Source organism: Caloenas nicobarica, chromosome 3 (genome assembly GCF_036013445.1).
Source record: "Caloenas nicobarica isolate bCalNic1 chromosome 3, bCalNic1.hap1, whole genome shotgun sequence".
In the NCBI taxonomy this organism is placed as follows: Eukaryota; Metazoa; Chordata; class Aves; order Columbiformes; family Columbidae; genus Caloenas; species Caloenas nicobarica.
In genome coordinates, this window is record NC_088247.1 from 70,728,035 (window position 1) to 70,748,441 (window position 20,407).

At 37.2% G+C, this 20,407-nt stretch overlaps 1 protein-coding gene across 5 annotated transcripts in view; it reads right to left on the bottom strand.

Annotated features, from left to right (window-relative positions):
• Nucleotides 1-1,531: 1,531 nt before the first annotated feature.
• UTRN (utrophin) overlaps nucleotides 1,532-20,407 on the bottom strand; it is a 378,237-nt gene continuing 359,361 nt past the window's right edge. For 4 of the 5 annotated variants that reach the window (XM_065631423.1, XM_065631424.1, XM_065631421.1 and 1 more), the window contains 6 exons: nucleotides 16,899-17,057; nucleotides 16,297-16,540; nucleotides 9,695-9,803; nucleotides 8,148-8,234; nucleotides 5,307-5,329; nucleotides 1,532-3,677 (listed from right to left, as the gene is read on the bottom strand). In XM_065631423.1, the coding sequence (XP_065487495.1) occupies nucleotides 3,669-3,677; nucleotides 5,307-5,329; nucleotides 8,148-8,234; nucleotides 9,695-9,803; nucleotides 16,297-16,540; nucleotides 16,899-17,057 (631 nt within the window). In that variant the 3' untranslated portion in view covers nucleotides 1,532-3,668. The remainder of the gene's footprint in view (nucleotides 3,678-5,306; nucleotides 5,330-8,147; nucleotides 8,235-9,694; nucleotides 9,804-16,296; nucleotides 16,541-16,898; nucleotides 17,058-20,407) is intronic. The other variant, XM_065631422.1, reaches the window with a different exon arrangement.

Below are 20,407 nucleotides of genomic sequence, written 5' to 3' on the forward strand. Positions count from 1 at the left end.
ATGAACTGATCTGATAGTAGTGTTCCAGCTCAAGGGTATTTTGTAATAAAAATTTAAACAGAGATGCTACTGCCCACCCCATCCATTCTGGGCTGTGCAAGAGGGTGTTTCTCCCAATTAGAGAGTACATAGGAGTGCACTTTGGACTGAGAGCTCTTTGGTGCAGGAACTCAGGTATTTTCCTGAAAAGTATCACACTGGCTTTACTTTGCCTGACAAATTAAGGGGCTGGTTAGTGCTCAGAAGAAAATGTGCAGAGAAGCCAGGGAGGGCTTAGCATCGCATGGTTCACTGAGGACCAGAGGCTGGCAGGCCCTGCCCTGGCCTTCCCCAACCCCCTGGGCAGGAGGTGAGAAGCAGATGTCACTGTGTTCCCCCTGACAAGAGTCAGGACCTTCATGGCAAGGCACTGAAGCATGATTTTAATCTGAGAGTACCTTCTTCACAGGTGACAGTGTTAAGGAGCTCTGGCACCTGCTGCCTTGGTGATCAGGGTACCAAGGTTCTAAGTTGCAGATTTGAGCACCTTCATAAATTGTTCCCAAAGTAAGTCAGGCCCTGGGTGTGGTTCAAGTCCTCTTCTGCTGCCTTCAACTCTTCAAACATATAAAAAAAGTAAACATTTTAATCACAAGACAGATTTTGTGGTTTAATAGATTCCTTAATCTACCAGCCTCCTCCTGTTTGACACATTGTTGTAGATACAGAACTTAATTTGACTCAATATATTGCTATTTCTATAATTAAATTCCCTGTTAGCTGCTGAATCACTTAAATGCCATACGAAAAACTCAGTTCTTCCTAACAACTTGTTAAGCATCCTTTCACAAACTGAGGGAAAATGTCATTACTTTAACAAATTCAAAACATAAGTATGAAAGTTTGAAAACAAATTGTAATAAACACTAAACATGAAAATAGTGCCAAATATTGCTATAAGGAAACAGAATTTTGAGGGCTGTGGACTTTTATCCTCCGTCAAGCGCAGTAGTTCTAACCCTGTCATTAACATAACTTGCATTAGCTTAAAGCAAATACCTAAAATCAGCACACGGTAGGGCTAGGAGGTACATATTTCTTGACTGAATACCTAATGCTGTGCTTCAGTTGGGCATATTGACTGAATACCACCAAAATTCTAAGATTAATTTACAGTTCTAGTATTTGCCAGGGCTCCACACATTATTGCTGTTTTGTAGTATGCATATATAGCATTTTTAAAATAAAAGCAGTCTGCTTCTCAGTGATCAAATATAATATCTGTCATGGAAGTGAGAAGATTCCAGACTAAATCACTACAGATGGAAAACTGGAGCAAGTATGTACAGATTTATGGGGAGAAAACACTGCTTAATCTCATTTATATAAATGCAAACCATGCTCCAAAAATGCTAGCACATAGAAATGGATTATCAGAGCACTCCTGTGCTAAAAATCTTCTTCAGAATGAAATTTTCAGCATTTAGCAATGACAAGTGCCATCCTCGAAGATCACAAAACTTAAAAGGACTCCATATTTTTTTTTGTGTTACTGCAATATATTCCTTTTATTTATTATTGTCTCAGAGGAAGAATGTTACAATGTAGTGTTTGAAGCAGCATTTACTTGGCAGCAGAGGACAAAGGATGCATACAAACACAGGCAGAAAAACAACTTTATACATAACCTCATATTCAGGACAAAAATAAAAGCCACCAAATTCACTACTGAGACCTTTTTTTCCTTATATAGGGGGGTATTTTTAAGGATTCTTTGCCTAGAGAGTGATGTAGCTTGATAAAAGCAAAGTACTTTGCAGAGAACAGAATATAAAGCTATTTCCAATACTACTCATGAAGATAGGTCTGAGGTAGAAAGGTGGTCATGGCTTTCCTCTTCTGTAAAATGTGGGGTTTTTTCTTCTCAAAATAACTACACTACTTCTTTTAATAGATGGAGCATTTATAGGAGCCAGCATCTTCTCTTCCCACCTTGACAATTTTGCTCCACCCACTCAGGAGTAATACTTTGCATTTAAATAGAGGTTTTCAGACACTAACTAAGCAAGCCCTACAAGACCTTTGAGAGGTGAGTACTATCATCCCCATTTTACAGATGGAAAAACAGAGGCAGAGTGGTTAAATAATTTGCCAAAGGGTTCAGAGAGAGCTGGCACCAGAGCTGACATGAGAATGTGGTCAATGCTGTGCTCAAATTGCTCCTTGAGCAGCAGCAGGCCAGGAGTGAGGGCTGTGCCTGCAGGACAGTCTACTTGGCACCACCTCACAACATTAGAAATTCCTGACCTGCTGTCTTAACGTCATCTAGCAGTTTTTGACAGCAGTAGAGAATTTACAACTCGTCCAATACCACTCTGAGATTTTTTTCTTTAGTAGTAATTAAGAACAACACAGTTTAGTTTCTCTCCACTACACATGAAATACATTGCATGCAGTTCTACCAATTAAAGGTATGTCCTGAAACTAAAGCAAATGCCCATGCAGCATCGTAAACTCTGTGAAGGCATTAAAATCTCTTATGATTATTTTAAAACTAGAGATCAGCTGATCGGTGACATAACTTTCCCGTAATTATCCCTACTTAAAGTACATAAATAAATGATTTCTAAGATGAGTCGCAAGATTACAATGCCAAATGATAATATCTAAGTGCATTGCAATTTTGAAGAAAATGTTCCATTGCTAATAGTATTGGAAAGGGCTTTCTAATTGTCTCTTTGCTTCCAAGAAGCAGACAAAAGAAGGGGATCTCAGGGAAATGAGCTTTACTTCACAGACTGTAAATTCCAAAACTTGAAGCAAGTTTGGCACAGTGGGGAACAGCAAAGCTTTGTCTCTGAACAAAGTTGGGAAAGATTACACTAACGTAGACCTTACAAAAAACAACTTAAGCGATCATCTAAGTCCTCTTTTTAGCTATCTTCCAACTCAAAGTTAAGTAAAGCTTAAAAAAATAATCCTCCAAATGGACTGTGTTGGCTGGAAATAACTAAAATAAAGTTAAAAATACCATTTTGGTGCATAAGGATGATGGTTATGACTCAAAATTAGAGTTTACCTGTTTAATGGAGTTAAAATACCGTAGCTTGCACCCAACAGCAATTTTTGTTAACTAGTAACAATAATGCAGATTATGGGAACTTCATATGCCAATTCTGAAAACAATTAAAGGATAATCTGAAATATCTGTGGTCAGATGGTTAGCATATAAATAATCAGTACAGAATATTAAATGTGTGAGAATATAACTAAGGGTATTTTACAATGTAAAAACAAAGAGCTGAAAGGAATGTATCAACGTAACATTTTGCTCCAAACTCCTTATGCAGTTCTCTTTACGATTATCAAAAAGAACGTATATAAAGCCTGTGCCCCTTTTCCCGCGGCTGTATATTTATACAAATCAGTGACAAATACTCCACTGCTCATTAATTTACAGTTGCATAGAAAGGGAAGAAGAAGAAAAAAAAACCCAATACTATAAAAACAACATCCTTGTCTTTGGGTATTCAGTGTTTTGCTATTTCAAGTAGAACACGCATTCAGAGGGAACAGCATGTTCCAGGGTCCCATGCAGCTTCCGATGAAGTGGAACTCGCAACCGGTGGTTTGTAGAAAAGGGCTGTACTGCACGTCAGGAAGCACTAGTCACCATCTAAATGAACACTTCACATTGCCTGTCAGGATGAGAAATAACCATGTCAGTACGACATTAACATGCACAGAAAGGTCTGGATATTCTCAGTTCAGTTAAGGAGACCGATGTCATTTTACAAAAACCCTCTGTCTTAAAACTTTAGATGTATTGGCCTAAGACTCAGCAAATCACTGAGGCATGTAGTTAAGAGAAACCTAATTTTACTATACTGCAGTGTTTAAAATTCTTGTTAAGATCCAGAGGACGATAGTCTACAGAGCAGTAAATATATAATAATTTATAGGCTCTCTATGTTCTGCACTCACAGAAAAAAAGTTTAGGCAGACTACCGTCCTGTCTGAAGCCTAAGTGGTAAAAATGGAGAGTACACAGAGTCTGGACTTGGACTCAGCCCCTTCAAATGTGAAGTTGATTTCCAGGCTCCTGTTTCAGGATTCAGATCCCTCAACAGACAAGTGTGCCTTCTCTAATGGTTCAGGAAGGGTAGGTTTGCAGTGAGACCATTTGGGAATCATCCTGTAGCTAAAAAAAAAAAAATAAATTAAATGCTTTTTCAGGAAGATTAGTATTATTCACCAATAACACTGAAAGCTATCTCTGTGCCTGCTTAGAGGAAGGATTTCTGAAAAATGCTAGTTTAATTCATTGATTTAACTTATCAAGAGACTGAAACACAAACTCTAAGTTGAGTGCAGGGCATGATTCATCCCCTTTTCTTTAGAAATTCCTGCTTGGGAGGGTGATCCTACTATCCCAAATATTACTATCCGAGAAAGTGTTCACAGAGCAATATTTCTACATTTTTATATGTTCATTTTGGGAGGGTATGACCTTTCAAACTGTGGATTAATGGACAAGGTGAAGCAATTTGGGGGACTAAATAGACTCCCACTTAATTCTTCTGAAGTCTCACACAGCAATTTGTGTTAGTCTTTGAAAGTTTGATTGTTAAATGAGTTTTAAAGAACGCCGCAATGACACGAGATTATGTCATTCCTTATTTGTCATACCTGGGCTCCAATATCAACCTAAAACTATAGCAAGTGTTTTTCATATTTCTGTTACTTATAACAGAAAATTAACTGATCATTCATACCGGTTAGATTTTGAAGAACAAGTATCTAAATACTAGATTGTCTTCCACATTTTTGTGAACTCTGAAAGCAGACAAATTTCTGCTTCGGGTTTGTAAAGTGGCTGCCTTCTGGGAGAAGGCAGCTTAATCTAATGCCTAAAATGCTGTGTGGCTGCTCATCCTTGTGCCCTGGTGCCCATAGCTCCTCAAACTGAAGCGATGGGCACCAAGGCAAAAGGACCGCTGGATATTTTTGCAAAACCCAGCTTTGATCTTGCAGAGCTGATGTTGACTTGAAACTAATTGGCCTTGATAGATTTGAGCTGATTGCATCTGGTCAGCATCCCAGAACTGCACACTGTAGTACCTTTGGTAATGCCTGAACTAGCAGGAATTCTCTATTAACTGGGATATTGCAGAATCTAGCCTTCCTGTTACACGGGTCTAGCTTCCAAACAGACCTCTAGGGAAAAATATAGAAAAAAAACCCCAGCCACTTTGCTTTAATGGAACTTTTCCATTTGCTTTACTTTATTTCCTATAACTATGCAAGTACGTAAACATGTCTCATACCTGTGGTCTGCCAGTGAAACTTGCTGCAAACAGAAAAAAACAGAAGTTAGAGATCTACATGATTCTGCATCTTGGCAGTTTAAAAACAAAGCCAGTGTCAAGAAAATAAGTACTACAAAAGAACTTAAAGCCTTCTACCTTAAAAAAATATAAACATTTAGCTTGAAGTGTGTTGTTATAGTCTACACAAACTTTTTTCACAAATTTACTTTTCTTGTAACAAATTTATTGCATTAAGAATATACAAATGATATGAATTTTTCCTTTTTCACCACTTACAACCATATACACCTATGAGAGCTGTATTATAATGCTGTGTGTTCAAAACACCGTTCTGGAACTCACTTGGATGCAAAGGCAGGAGTGCTGCGCAGTGTTGCACCACTTGTCTAGTTCTGAGGACCAACCCCATAAACAGGGATGGAAAAGAGGCATTATATCCATCATTAAAGGATGCAGAGAGCAAATTAAATCCAACGCCACCACTAAGAGTAGTGCTGGCCTTACTATATGAGTAATGGCTTCATAAGGGATATTTGGAGTAAAGAGAAATGCTGATTTCAAGAAGGATTATAACTTGAAACCCATAAAAACAAATACAGCAAAAGAGAAGACTGGCTATATTATACAGTCAAGACAGGATAAAAATAATCTACCTAAGGCACAGATGCTAGTAACTGTCCTTATTGAAAGCTGTGGCTAAGGTAGGAGAGATCAGTAGTGATGAGGTGGCAAAAAAAAAAAATATATATATATTTTTAAAAAAGAAATGGACATGATATGTTGAACATGAAGGCTATTCTAATAAAATTTAGTTCAGGTATAATTAAAAAAGGGTAAGGATGTTGTGTTTTAAGATTAGGTATACAACAATGCTCTTAAAACAGATTGCCTAGGGAGTCCATGGTGTCCGTGTCATTGGAAATCTTACAGAAGTTGTTAGATAATTGTCCATCTAGAAAGACAGATCCATCTCAAACAGCCACAGGAAAAGAACAGAGACTAGATGGTCTGTCATAGTCTTTCCTAGCAAAACTCATAGAGCTTAATGCACTCTGTTGGGAAGGACGGACAAATAATCCTCATTACAGACTTCTAAACCAGTATATGAATCTTTCGTGGTTAAAAGAATATACTCCTAGCAAATCTCCCAAGTAAGAGATGTTATAAAATGACTGAAGAAGAGCAAACGTAAGTAGTACCTACAAACCTGCGCATGCTGGTTTTATTTGATTTCTGCCACAGCATGTCAATGACAAATGGAAAAATCACACAGAATTTGGAACTGTGAGTTATTTTAATCTCAACTGCTCACATACACTTCAAAATATGAAATTATGTGAGCCCCTGGTTTTCACTTTCAGTCCGCTCTTGCCCCATTCAGGATATCATTTCATGGATATTAGATGATGGTTTTTTTCATGTTTCCCAGTTGTGGAGAACAGCCATCATTAGCAAGCTTGCTCTGACACATGAATGACTATGTCTGCAAATTTGTTGTAAATTCATTTGGGCCAAATGTTCAGTAGGTACTATACTCCTTATGCATGCAAGACAGGAATTTGCAAAAAAAAGAACTGATACTGGGCTTGTGTTTTCTACTGATTTGTATGAATACACGCCATTGAGTTGTGCTGAGTAGCTCCACTAGCTGTTGATCTCAAGAACAGATGCTCCCTAGAATAAAATCTTTGACTTGCAAAGTGATGGGCTCTGAACTATTGAACTCACTGAAAATCTCAAGGGACAGCTGAAACAAAACGTGTTTTGCTACATCCTAATTTGCTTTTCAAAATGTGCAAAGTGCATCTCCTGTGATGCAGTTCTTCACAGCCAAACTATGTGTGTACAAGAGATAAAAGTGGTATTTTGACAGGGTCCACTGAGTTTACAAAATAGGACAGAATGGACTTCAGTCTTACGGCTTCCAGGATTGGCCAGAAACACCTCCTTCTCACTTGTGCCTTCTAAAACTGACCATTATCATTACATTTCATTTGGAAGTTTGAAAATGTATCAAAGTTTCCACTAGTGTTTTCCTAAAGGAAAAGAGCTGAAGGTTAAGATATAAGTGTATGTATTTTTTTCAAAAATACATTGCATAACAAAGTTGCCACTTCACCCTCCTGCCAAAAACAACAATCTGTATGAAATACTGCTGGAACCAGAGAGAGCGCGCTCCTCACTCCTGCAAGTGCAGTGGCACTATGGAAGGAACAGGATCTGTGGAAATGTGTGTCAGCCGATATAAACCACACATATGAAAGTAATTCGTTTTCCTTTTGATGTCTCTTTAATAGACACTGAATAAAATATCAGCTTTCAATGCATGTAAGCAGGGAAAGGTGTTAAGTGCTGTATTAACAGTTATTGCCTCTGGTCAATTAGTTTAATAACTAGTTCAATAATTAGTTCAGGCAGCCAGGATTGGGCTATGGTCCCCTCCTGTTACCTAAGGCCTTCTTCTCAAATTTTATTAGAGAAACATAATTCAGAATTTCTGAATCTACATTCACTTAAGTTCAACATAGAGTTTACATCAGCAGCAAATTCTAGCTCTCTTTTCCCTTATGTGAACACAAATGAAAATTCCACATGGAGCTATAGGCTTTTCTTATAGTGAATGACTTCCATTTAAAACATGAGAATATTTATATCCCTTCACAAATAGTGTCTACTGAGGAACTTTGAAGAACAGAATTGTGTAGCTTGCATATCTTGACAAGAAATCTTATCAGAGAGAAGATTGTTTTCCTAGTCAATAACATGAGTGACCTTTTTTCTTCAAAAGAACTCCTCAAATTTGGTAGTATTCTCAGACACATCTTCTGTTACACTTACAGCAGCAAGCTGGAAATGTGCTGTTGATTTGCTCCATAACGTCTGTTAGATCTGTGTTGGTATCATGAGGTGGAACTAACAAGTCATCTGCAGATATGGCAACAAAAAAGAGCAATGGATTTAGTAAGGAGAGAAGAAAAAACATCAACATTCTGAAAGGCATTCTCATCCAACCTTCCAGTTAAATATGCTTTTATATTTCAAAGAAAACCACTACCTGAATCCTTTGTAACTTACTGTGTAGGAACTGTCATTGATAATTGCCAGCTTTGAGAGAGGAGGTGAAAGTTATATTATTGATTTGCAGCAGAACTCATTTCTCTTTTATTAAAGCTTAACCATTGCACCTAAGATTTAAGCTAGAAGAAATTGCCAACAAGGAGCAGTATGTAGGAATTTATAGTTAAAATAAATAAAAGGTTTACAAGATGAGGGAATTATACTAGGTAGCTGCTCAATTAATATTCTCTTCCATTTTCAGATGATTTGTCATGTAACTTCCAGAGTGAATACACCATTCTTTTTCAAAAAAAACCCCATTTATCTTTTCAATGGTCTTTATTCAATTTGCACCAGCAATTTCACTAGTGTTAAAATCCTCTTTGCTTTTTTTTTTTTTAATGCTGTATAAAATTAAGGCAAGGGAATGGTTAGGGAATACAACTAGCTCTGCTCCTGCTAGTACTATTAGACAGCATCTCTCATAAATCTACCATTGCATTAAATCAGACTCAAAGGCATCCCATGTTTTTCTAGATAACATGAAAGCAAACCCATATGTCAGTGCTGATGAAAACTTTTCAGTATGCAAGGGAATTTTTTTTCTATTTTCACAGAAATATTTTTTAATCTATAGCACAAAGGCTTGAAAACAAAAACAGGGAGGAAATAGCATTTAAGATAATTTGAGAAAAATCTTTATTTTTTTTCCCTAATTTTGAACATTCAATGGTCTGTAGTTATTTCTGCTACTTCCCAGTGGAATTAATGAGTTCTGCTTTTGCATAATCTACAATAATCTTTCAAGAGAGAAATCCCCTCAAGTGCAGAGGTTATACCCTTAAATGCTTATTAATTCCTAAAGATGTGAAAAATGTGAAGGGTGGGGTCATCAAAACACCAGGATAAGCAGAGGATACACAAGAATTTTTAAAGCAGGCATCAGGAAACTTCTATTATGTATTTTGTATATTTGATTACTTGAGTGCGAGTGTGTGCTCTATGACAAACAGCTCTTGGCTCTTTCAGTGCAATGAAATCTGGTTCCCCATTCAGTGACAATGGATTTGCCCAGTAAATTCACTTGCTCAAAATGGATGTGACCAAGGAAACTATTGACAGAAATCTGTAACTCAGAGAAACAGGGATTCTTGTGATGCTGCAGCTGTTCGCAAGTATGGGGAAGCAACAGCTGCAGCAAGTCCTGCTCTCAGGAGCATCCCAAAGACCAGTTCCCTTTTATTTAGAAATCTTTTAAGAAAGATGCCAAACCTATTCAGTAGTCACCTCTAGACTCACGCAGCACATTATCTGATCAAAATGCTTACCTGTCTGATGAAACTGTGAGCTTGTGTCTTGCTCGAGTGGGTAGCCGAGGGCAGAGTGCTGGGACGAAGCACAGGAGGAGGTGCCATTAACCCGGGAGTCTGACTCAGGCTACGTTAAAGACAATAATACCCGAATTTAGAGAAATTGTATCTACAGAATTTAATTGTGAGCTTGTATGCAGTCGCCCCACTCATTTCCTTTTTTATGTCCTCTTTCTTGTTTGCTCTCCGAACTATTTAAAGTTGGCTTAGGTCTATACAAGTGCCAGGGGGGAGGGAAAACCAACGAACCGACTTGTTAAAAGAAAATTTAGATATAGTGTAATTCTTATGAGACTCTAGTTGATGGTCTTGTTAAAGACAATATTCTGTTGCAAGCATATACCACAGAAACACAATCATATATACAACCCAGTCTGCTGAAACTCAGTCCAGCCACATGGATGGGATTACAAATTGGTCCAGTTACCTGATGGTATTAGTGGTGTTGTACATATATGTGTGGAGATTATATATATACATAGATATACACATACAGACAGAGGACAATCAGCTAAGGTCCCCTAAGAAGCTTTACTGGGGTGACTGATCATGCTTAGAAACAACTCTTCAATCATGAACGGTTTTGCAAAACTCCTTCACAATCAAGCCAAGTGAAGACACAAGATTCAAGAGAACTTTGTTATTAATAAATCTAAAAATAGGTATCTGGCTATTTCTCCTGTTGACACTGCTTCTCAATAGTGTGGATGACACCAAATTTGCAAGAAAACTCCATACTATGAAATCTGCAGGAAGTTATGAGAAGGAAGACACATACTTTGAAAACTGAGGTGTAGACAAGCCTTTCTGCATTCTTAATTTCACCTGAAGAATCAAACTTGTAAGTTCTATATTACATTTACTTGTAATCATGTATGTGCTCGAGATTACGTATAAATATACATCTATGGATACAAAATAAGAAAAGACCCTAAGACTGCTTCACTATAACAACTCAGAAATATCAGAAAAGGATCCTGTTCAGGCATTGTTTTTCTTGGTTTTGTTCTTTCTTGTAAGAAATTCTTTGAGAAAGAGAGTAGTAATACATTATTTGAGCTCCAGAACTGATTGTTCTGAAAAAGCAGAAGCACGTAAAATATTATTTACATCTAAAGCAGCTATAGAATATTAGCTGAAATGGTTCCCCCACTCATTTATCTTTTTGATTGCAAATCATCAAATTACTTCCAAACAGCTTAAAGAGCAGATTATTTAAGTAAATCTGTCTAAAGCAGATACTGAATTAACAAAAATATCATTACTTTTAAGATATTTTTGAAACTGAGCCTGAGCAAGTACCTAAAACAGCTATGAGACTCAATGCAAAAAATATACAAAATGACAGTCCATTTCTACACAAGTTTGCTCCTTTGTAGCTCACAGCCTTAAGTCCAACATTCCTTCTTTTGAGACAATTTTCAGTTTAAAAGAAAAATCTTCAACAAAATTGAAGATTGTTGAACAAAGGAAAATACATTTTCTTCCATGCACAGTGGTGAGAAATAGAAGGAAATGTTCCCTTGAGCACTCAGCAAATCTCTTTTTCTCCTCCAAATCTCATCTCTCAGCATGACAATACCAACTTCCAGCTTTGACTAAAAGAATAAATCAAGATATATTGCTCTGCATTTAGAAGACAAAGAAAAATGGAAATGTTTTCAGGCCAGCCAAGTATTTTACCATCAAGACACTCCTATGAACAACGAATGCCTATCAAGTAGCGAAGTCATTTGCTATTCAGTATCAGGCTTCAACCCAGCTATAAGGTCTAGGTAAAATAAGTGTGGTGGTTTTAAATTGACCAAGCCTGGAGTAACTACCCCCAGGTAATTCTGTATAGCCAGGAACCTCTGTTCAAGAAGATGTTAGAGCTATAACGGTAAAGAGATGAAGCAAACTCTTCAAGGGTTAAGAGTTACTTCATTACAGAACAATAAGGCTGACTCCAGCGGCAGAGTGGCTGCTTGCCCACCCTACAAACAGACGGGCAGAGACAATTTGAATCTCCCCAAAATGCAAATTTGCACCTGGATCAGAACTCTCTCCCAGATCTCTGTCCCTCTTCAAGCAATAACTGTGGACAAACAGTGCAGAGATGACTGAGGAAGGAGGATCAGTGGTGAACTCGATACAAAACTGCAGCACAGCAACACATAGGCTAGATCAAGAATAGTGAGGCACTGTGAAGTCAAGATTAATTAGGATAGAAAGGAGGTGCCTATGAGCTTAAATGATGAGTTAGTACCACTTAAGAGTGCTATTGCAAATGACAAAAACAACCTGCACAGAACAAGAACTCTAACAATGGACAAACTGAGAGCAAACAAAATAGACTTGGAATACTTTACATTGACATACCATATATTGCTGCAGCAGTCAGAATTAAATACTGCAGCCGGATTAAAAAAAAAAAAAGAAAATAACAAACCCAACAAAAACTACATGGCCTTCTGATCAGATGACAATGTCTGATGACTTCATTTTCATTTAAACATATTGATAAATGTTACACTACACAGTTCCACTGACTGCAATGACAACAAACCCCTCTTCTTCTGAAATCAAAACAATACAGTTAAGCAGATGAAGAGCAGGGTTTGGAGCAGAAAGAGAAGGGTTCTGGTAGTGGCATAAATGCCTTAACATGATAACCAGATACTGAAAAATGTTAGATGCAAAATAGGAGGATATAGCTGCACGTATTCATATGATTAGCAGTTTTACTGAGAGAGAACTTGAGAAAAAAACTCTAGAAAATCGTATTCTACTTGACCCCAGTTGCATAACACCTACAAAATCTGATCACCTCCATCATCAGGCCTCTTCAGGCATCATGAAGTGAATTCATTCTTATTCAAAACAACCCAGCAGACAACCCTTAAGCCAGAAACTATAAGAAAATAGCCCTAAATGTTACTATATGCTGCTATACCATATGCTTACTATACTATGCTGCTTCTTCCTGAACAAATAAAAGCAGAGAGACCAAGCACACCTATAGGGGGATGAGGGGGAAGTTTCTAACTCCACTTTCTGGGAGTTTTCAAATTTCTTCATAGGCAAAGCCAAATAAAGATATGAAGGGACGGGTAAGTTATTTTCCAGAAAACTCTAAAAGCTGCTGTCATGCAGAAAAATCTCTCAATTTCAAAGTATTTCAAGGGAGATATTTATTTTAATCAATTTTTATCTACAGTGCTTTATTTCAATGTGTCTTTTCCAAAGAAGAGCCTGAAGTGTTCTGTGGATTAACGAACAGATAAGACATACCTGTTCTTCCTTTGAATTCTGTTGCTTTTGGTAAAAACCAAAACAAAACACCTTCCCCAACCCCAAACCTCTGAATCACAGAAAGCCTCAAAAATCCGATGCCCTTTACACATCCATTATGGATGTTTCTTCTTCTTCCCGACTTATTCTCCCAGCCACAAAAGAAACAGAGTCTCTTCTGCTCTCTTGATAAAACTTCTCTGCTTCCAGCTGAAGAGGGAATTGCAGTCCCTATTTACTTAGAGTCTGATCATATAGCCATTGACAGATGATTTTAGCTCCCATTAACTTCAGTATAAAATACAACGTGAAACCTCTATTCAGTAGCTCAGACAAGCAGAGAAAAATCTAAACAGCCTTTGAATGCCCTTCATAATAGGTCTCACTTCTACTTTACACATGCAGAATCTAAAAGGGCTGAAGAAAGAAAAGTGAAAATGGATTCATTCTTTTTTTTTTTTTTTTCTGTGTAATTAACACGTTGGTATCAAAGTTGTCACATGCCAGTCCTGTTTCACCTTCCTCTTTGGCACTATAATCAATCAGGCAGACAAAAATTACAACATTGTGTGACAGCTATGAATCCTTGTGGCTTGCTAAAGTAAAAATAGTATGGTAACCTTGCAACTGTGACCTGAAGTTTGCAAATGTACAGCGAGCATGCCTGTGCATTTCTTCTAAAGGTGCTCTCTAAAGAATGTCTTAGAATGCTCTCATATAGATTAAACAGTTACTATAGGAAAGCTTCTAAGTTTCAATAATTTTCTACCTAAATATCTGTCTATCTATAGACTCACTCCAAATCTCTTAGAGAGAAAAAAAAATAGTCTTAGTATTTTAGATTCAGTGGCAAGTTATTAACCCAAACGACAGTCAGGAGGTTGTGTGGAAAAGAGAAATGCAAAGACTTGTTGACAGAAGAGAGAAACAGAGGTGGCATAAAATGCCAGTTACAGCAAAGAAATTGCTCTAAGACAGTTATGTCATTTAATACCAGCAATAAGTTCTACAGGAATTACATGGTTGTTATATATTTTGACATTTGGACTTACGAGAATCTTCCATGCAAATCATCCATCTTGTTAATGGAAAAGGTATTCCTTATAACCACTAACAACAAAAAAAAAATTTGGACAGCCAATAAAAGCAGAACCACCAAATAAATATACTTAGATGCTCAGTTGGCTTCTGATAAAGTCCTTCCCCAAGCAGTGAAAGAGGTAAAGACTTGCACAGACTGTGAATGGTGAACACATGAGAGAAAAACAGACATGCTGAAGAGTGGTCATTTTTTCAGAAAGTTAAGGGGGCAGTAATGGGATTCAATGCTGCTTCATAATTGTATTACTGTCAAAATAAAGAAGTTCCAGAGAACATATACTAAAAATTTGAATTATTTATAATTTCTGAATCCTCTTCAGGGGAGTAGCTTCAGCATCCTTGCAGACAGTTTGCAAAAAATCTGCTTAGCGGTAGGTCAAAAACACCCCACTAGATAAAGTGACGATGCATTTAGAAAGGCATATTGAAAAGTCACAGATATATTATAACAGCAATAATGCGGACCTTCTCATATATTTGATTTCGTACCAGCCCCTCCCCTAACAGACAGGAGAGAAACAGGGATAGCTTAGGGAAAGGCACCTAGAAGAATCAGAAGCACAGCATGACTCCCACACAGCGAGGAGATTTCAGACAGGAGGGAAAAGAGCAACAGTATATAGTAAATGAGGTGTATATTATCAGAAATATTGAAAAAGGTCAACTCTGTCCTACCTTACCCTATCAGAAAATACAAGCTGCAGGATTCCCAGAAAAATGCAAAGGCAGCACTTAGAAGAAGAAACTACTGCTCCTTCCCCCCGCCCACTATAGCACAACACGTGTATATCCTAAAGGTCTTACTAAGAATGTTATAAGGATATTGAAAAGATTACAAAATTATAAGATTATCCACAGCTATATGAGAAAAAAGAAAGTTTTTAAGGGTAAACACATTCGTGCTTTATGTACTGAGCTGAAAGTGACTGTGGGTTTGGCAAAACTTTGCAGATTTTAAAGCCTTCTCTGAAACACCCTAGTGGCCACAGTTCTCAAGATATTTACTTCATGAATGATTGCTAACAGTTGCATCAGTTGTTATCTTCCCTTTTAAATATTTAAGCTACCCAAATACTGATTAAAGATGCTAGAATGACAGGAACAACAACAAAAATACTCTGCTGGAGGGGCAGGGAAGCCATTGGAACAGATGCATCTTAATGCTATTCAGCCAAATGCTGAGAGAAATGACAAAGTCAGCCAGTGAAACAAACAAACAAAAAATAGTCTTTATCACTATGATGAAAGTATCATCTACAGCAGGAACTTAGTACCATTTTGATACCTGCTATATGCGGTCTGTTTCTTGGCTTAGTTAAATCGTTTGCTATGTACAGCCAGGCACCTGACTCACGGAAGGCAGGAATCATTTGCTCCGCTGTACTCTGACCCAAGTGGCATGATTAGTCAAGAGAAAACATTCAAATGTTCATATAAATTTCTCCTAATCATTCAAGTTTCCACATGATAGAGTACAAACTGAGATCTCTAACAATGCCTTGCATATGTTGCTGTTGTTATTTTTATAATCTAGATGTGCTTATGCTGATTTCTAACATTCAACATTTCTTCCCCCAGCAAAGAGACCCTACAGTCTCTAGCTACTGACATTTACTAAAAGGCTCTTGCCTTCAGCATTACTTATGCACAGACCATTTTGCTGTAGCTTATTGGTCTAAATATGCTACTCAAGAGGAACTGTGTTTTTAATGGAATGAATTGCTCCTTTGCATTTTAGATGTATCTTTGGCCATCTGTCTTTGGCATGCTAAAAAAGCTTTCAGTGACTGTGACAACAAATAAGCAAATTATTTAGGGAAAGACTGGAAAACTGAAGTCAAATACAGGGTGCAACTGGCACCACTACTTGGAACAGAATATATATTTTCTTCACCTGCTTTTTAATTAATGAAAAACTATTGCACTTGTTTGTTTTATTCACAATGTTTCATAGGTTACCATGATCACTCCAGCACTTGTCATCATCTTGTGCTCGTTTGACTTTCACCATGGCTTATTCTAGAGGGTAGAAAAAAAAAAATCCCTCTTTATGCTAGAAATGACTGAGTCCAACAGACCAAATTAGTGTGGTGAAAATATCTGCAGCAAAATTCCAGTGCCTTTGTTCCGCCAAGAAATCTGTCACGGAGAAACAGCATGGTGGAAAGACATCAGTGTACATCTACCTGCTCAAGTAGCTGCCGTAGCCGGTGAAGCTGAGACTCCAGTTGTTTATTATGATCTTCCAATATTTGCATCCTTGCTTCCAGGCGACCTTTATGTTGCCTCAGGAGTTTAGCTTCAGCAATGAGCTCGGCATCTTCGGAAGTATGTTGGGGTGACACGATGGAGTCAGGAGGTGATGCAAGAGGGTTTATTCCCCTCCGAAGATGTTGCTCCTTTAGTTGCTCGTATTCTATCTGCAGACTCCTGGTATATTGAAAAGAGGAGGAGAATGATGACTTCATCAAGCAAATTAAGATAAAAACCACTTCCTTAGATCAAATGATGTTATCGCCAACTCCAACTAAGGACGAAAGTAACTCATATGAAGACAATGTCTTGTGATTCACAGGAAAAAAATATAGCAAAAAAATAGACGTGAAACTAAGGTGTTTTCTCACAGACATAATCTCTTCTACCTAACAGAGCCAGGCCTCCATATTTTATTGCTGAAATTATGTGTCCCTAGGTCCATGTATACTCATCTTCAACAGCTACACATAGTACATGCATGGTTCAAACAATGAGGTGACTATTCAGACACCAGGTAGGACGATTATGAGACCTTTGCTCTTCCTCAAGGTCGGCAATGATGCGCTCCAACTCTCCTCGCTCTTCCTTTTCCACTGACTTGAGTATCTGAGCAGGACTCTGTGGCTGACTCACAGGTGACTCTCCTCCCAGCGTCTGACAATACTGCTGGATAAGGGCGTGCTCGTCCTCTCTAGAGCAATAAAACACCGCAGATAAAGACAGAGCAATAAAACATTTATTATGAGAGCAAACATCTGTCAAACTGAGGGATTTTGTTTGTTTATTTATGAAAAAGGGTTACAAGAGCAGGAAATAAGCCTAAAAAATATACTGCAAAAAACCCATATAAACATACAATGCACAGGAAAAAGAAGATTGATCTGTAGTAGCATAAAAGACCCGTTTACTTTAATGTATGCATAAAGAACAAATGCTACTGGTGGTTTGAAAAGAGATAGTGAAAGCAAGAACATTTTGATGTACACATGTGATACCCTGAAGCTCTTCAAGGGTAGCAAATCTCCTCTTTACAGATTCAGGGATAGAAAAAAAACTATAACACTGTCCTCCTCCTGACTCACACAGAAATTACCTTCTTTTAAGGAGATACAGAAGTCCTGACACTTTCCATTACGCTATAATGTCCAAATGAGTTTATTTTTGTATAGGTGTGCCCTTTCTTCCCCCATTACTCTATAAGTAAAGTCGGATAGATAGTAAGTGAAGGATACCATGTCCTAAAAACAGTTTTCTTGCTTGCTTACACAAGAGGGATAAATCAACAACAGAAAAACGTATACTAGTCATGTTTTTCAGGGAGAAATTGCTGCAGAAGTATAAATGCTGAAGAAAACCCTGTTAAGTATTGTCCCTACAAATTTTACCCTAAGATCTTCTACAGTTAAAGAATGGTTAACAATAGAGAGAAAACCACATGAGCAGTATATACACACATATTTGGATACCATTTAGAAAAGAGACTTTTTCATATTAAAAATATTTATTGTGCTGACCTTTTTCCTCCTGTTGTTGGAAAGAAGTAGCTATGAATTCTGCTACTAACTGACTGTGGTCTGACATAATGAAAAGTATCCTTAAGGACTGCCTTTGAAAGCACATACTAAAAATGGGAAGTTCATTACATGCAAAGCATTTATTTTACAAGTAAAAGTGTAATGGAGCTTTTCAAGAGACTTTTTTAAATTTCCTGTCAGTCGCTTCAACATTTTTCATCATAAAAGATTCAAATGAACAGTCTTATTTGAATGAATAGTAAAGCCAGTTATTTAGAAATGTATACCCTGGAAGAAACAGAAGATATTTCTGTGGTGATGAATAATCTATAAATAAATGCATGTACAAGTTAAACACATCAGGTGTTTTACAGGCCATGTACATGGATTGGGGTTTTTCTCAGAAATAAACTCAAGTTCTTGGGGTAAAGGGAGCAAATGCATGTGACAGGAACAAATAAGAGTTGCAAACATGTTTGTGAAATGGAAAACCCAATTTTATCCTGCTGAACCAAGATTTTTTGGTAGCTTACTACATTGATACCTATTTAAAAGCATCACACTCGTATTAAGAGTAAGACAAAATAACCACAGACTTAATAAATACTGATTTCCAGTGTCTCTTTCTTAGGAAAGTACTTCTATCATGCAGTGAATTTACTTGATTCTTTGCAGTACTGCTTAAGACAAACTTTTTACTCAAGACTAATCCTATGGTAGAACAACACCGAACTATTGCTTCTCAAGGATAACTATCTACCCAAAGTTATCATACGGTCTTCCACTTTCTAACTTGTCATTGAGATCTGAAAATCTAGACTACTACAATCAAACAAATGTGCATCAAGTAGCACTACAACTAAAAAAATCCAAAACAAACTAAAACAAATTATAGACTGTGATGGTTCTATCCACTTTAAATTCCATTCCATGTAAGTTCATTTATGATATAAGGGTTAAAAATTGTCATGTATGAAGACATCCTTCCGTAGAGCTCTGGTTGCATATCACCTTCCTTTGTCCTATCTTTTGTGATTAACTACTGGTAAACGAGTCAAAAGTTTAAAGGAAATAATGTACATTCACTTATTTCTTAACTGTCTTGACTGTAGTCAGTGCTATATTCACAAGAAATGACAATATGTATCTTCACATGCAAATGAATTAATGTAATGAATTTTTAGTTAAATACAGCAATGTAATTAAAATATAATTGAGGTTGTATGTGGGTTTAAGTCCCTCAAAAATATAGGGAATATCTGACAGTGTTAGCTGAAAAAGAAATAGAACAGTGCTCTTTTTTTTCCTTACCTACAGAAAAAAAGCCTCTACCTGTTTTCTCTTCTCCACTGCTTGAGAGATCTCAGGGAATCTCATCATCACTTGCTTTGATATTTTGCATTAGTTTAGTTAAAACCAAAACAAAGGCTAGTGCATTCTTTAACCATCCTGATATAAAAAACCCGTCCCATACGACTAAATTTTTGCCAAAGTGATGTAACCCCTTTTGGGGCTTCAGACTCCGTGGTACATAGCAGGGCTTCTACAGCCCTGCAAAATGGGCAGAATCCGCTCACTGCAACCCAAACAGACTCACTAAGCCGGGAAGTACTCATGATGCAATGTCACATCTTCAGCAAGTGCAGAAATGGAGTGTTGAAAAAGACTGGAGAGAGAACAGAGTTTCAAAACCACTGTTTACATATTAATTTAAATGATAGAGTGTAACGACACATACAGAATTCTTTTGTGCAAGGGTGTTATGTTCCCAGGAAAGGTTCACTTGACCAAGTACTTTAGTCTGGTTATTTTAATTAGTCATCATAAAGTTGCCATCTACATTTTAAGATGATGAATTAGTTTATAAACAACTGTGTATGTCATCTGAAATTTTGTTGTTGTGGTTTTTTGATTGATTTTTCTTTCCTTTTTTTTTTTTTTAAATAGGGCTCTGTAAAGCCCTATTATTTATTATATTTACTTATATTTATTAAATTTGAGATTCTGTCAAGATTTCACATTAGGTGTAACCCCAGTTTTTAATGAAACATATAAACCCTTAAAGAACAAGTTTATACAGTAAATGCTTCAATACTTTTGACTGTATTGTAGTCTAGTAGGTGGCATCAACACAGCTAAATAGATAACTTTATATTTTGGACTCACAGTTATTCAGTCCAGAGAAAAAATTAATTTCCCTTCTCTCTTGCTGGTTCAGAGTCTCAGAAACTGTGCAGGGCAGACTGAATTTTGACTGGTCTTTTTTAGGCATCACACCCTTCAACTGACAGCAGGCTTTTTCGACATGGTCTAGGAAGTGCCTGATAAAAGAAGTCTTCTGAAGAAAAAGTATGTTTACCATATGTTCCACCTTTGGTCTATCTTGCAAAATTACTAGTTAAAAAAACCCAGAACCTTGAATCTGCACCAACAAACCTCACAGCTGTAGTTCAGACAGACTCCTTAGCAGCACAGGAGTCCCAGGGCAGGGCTTCACAATGACCTACGACATGAGGGGGTGACACAT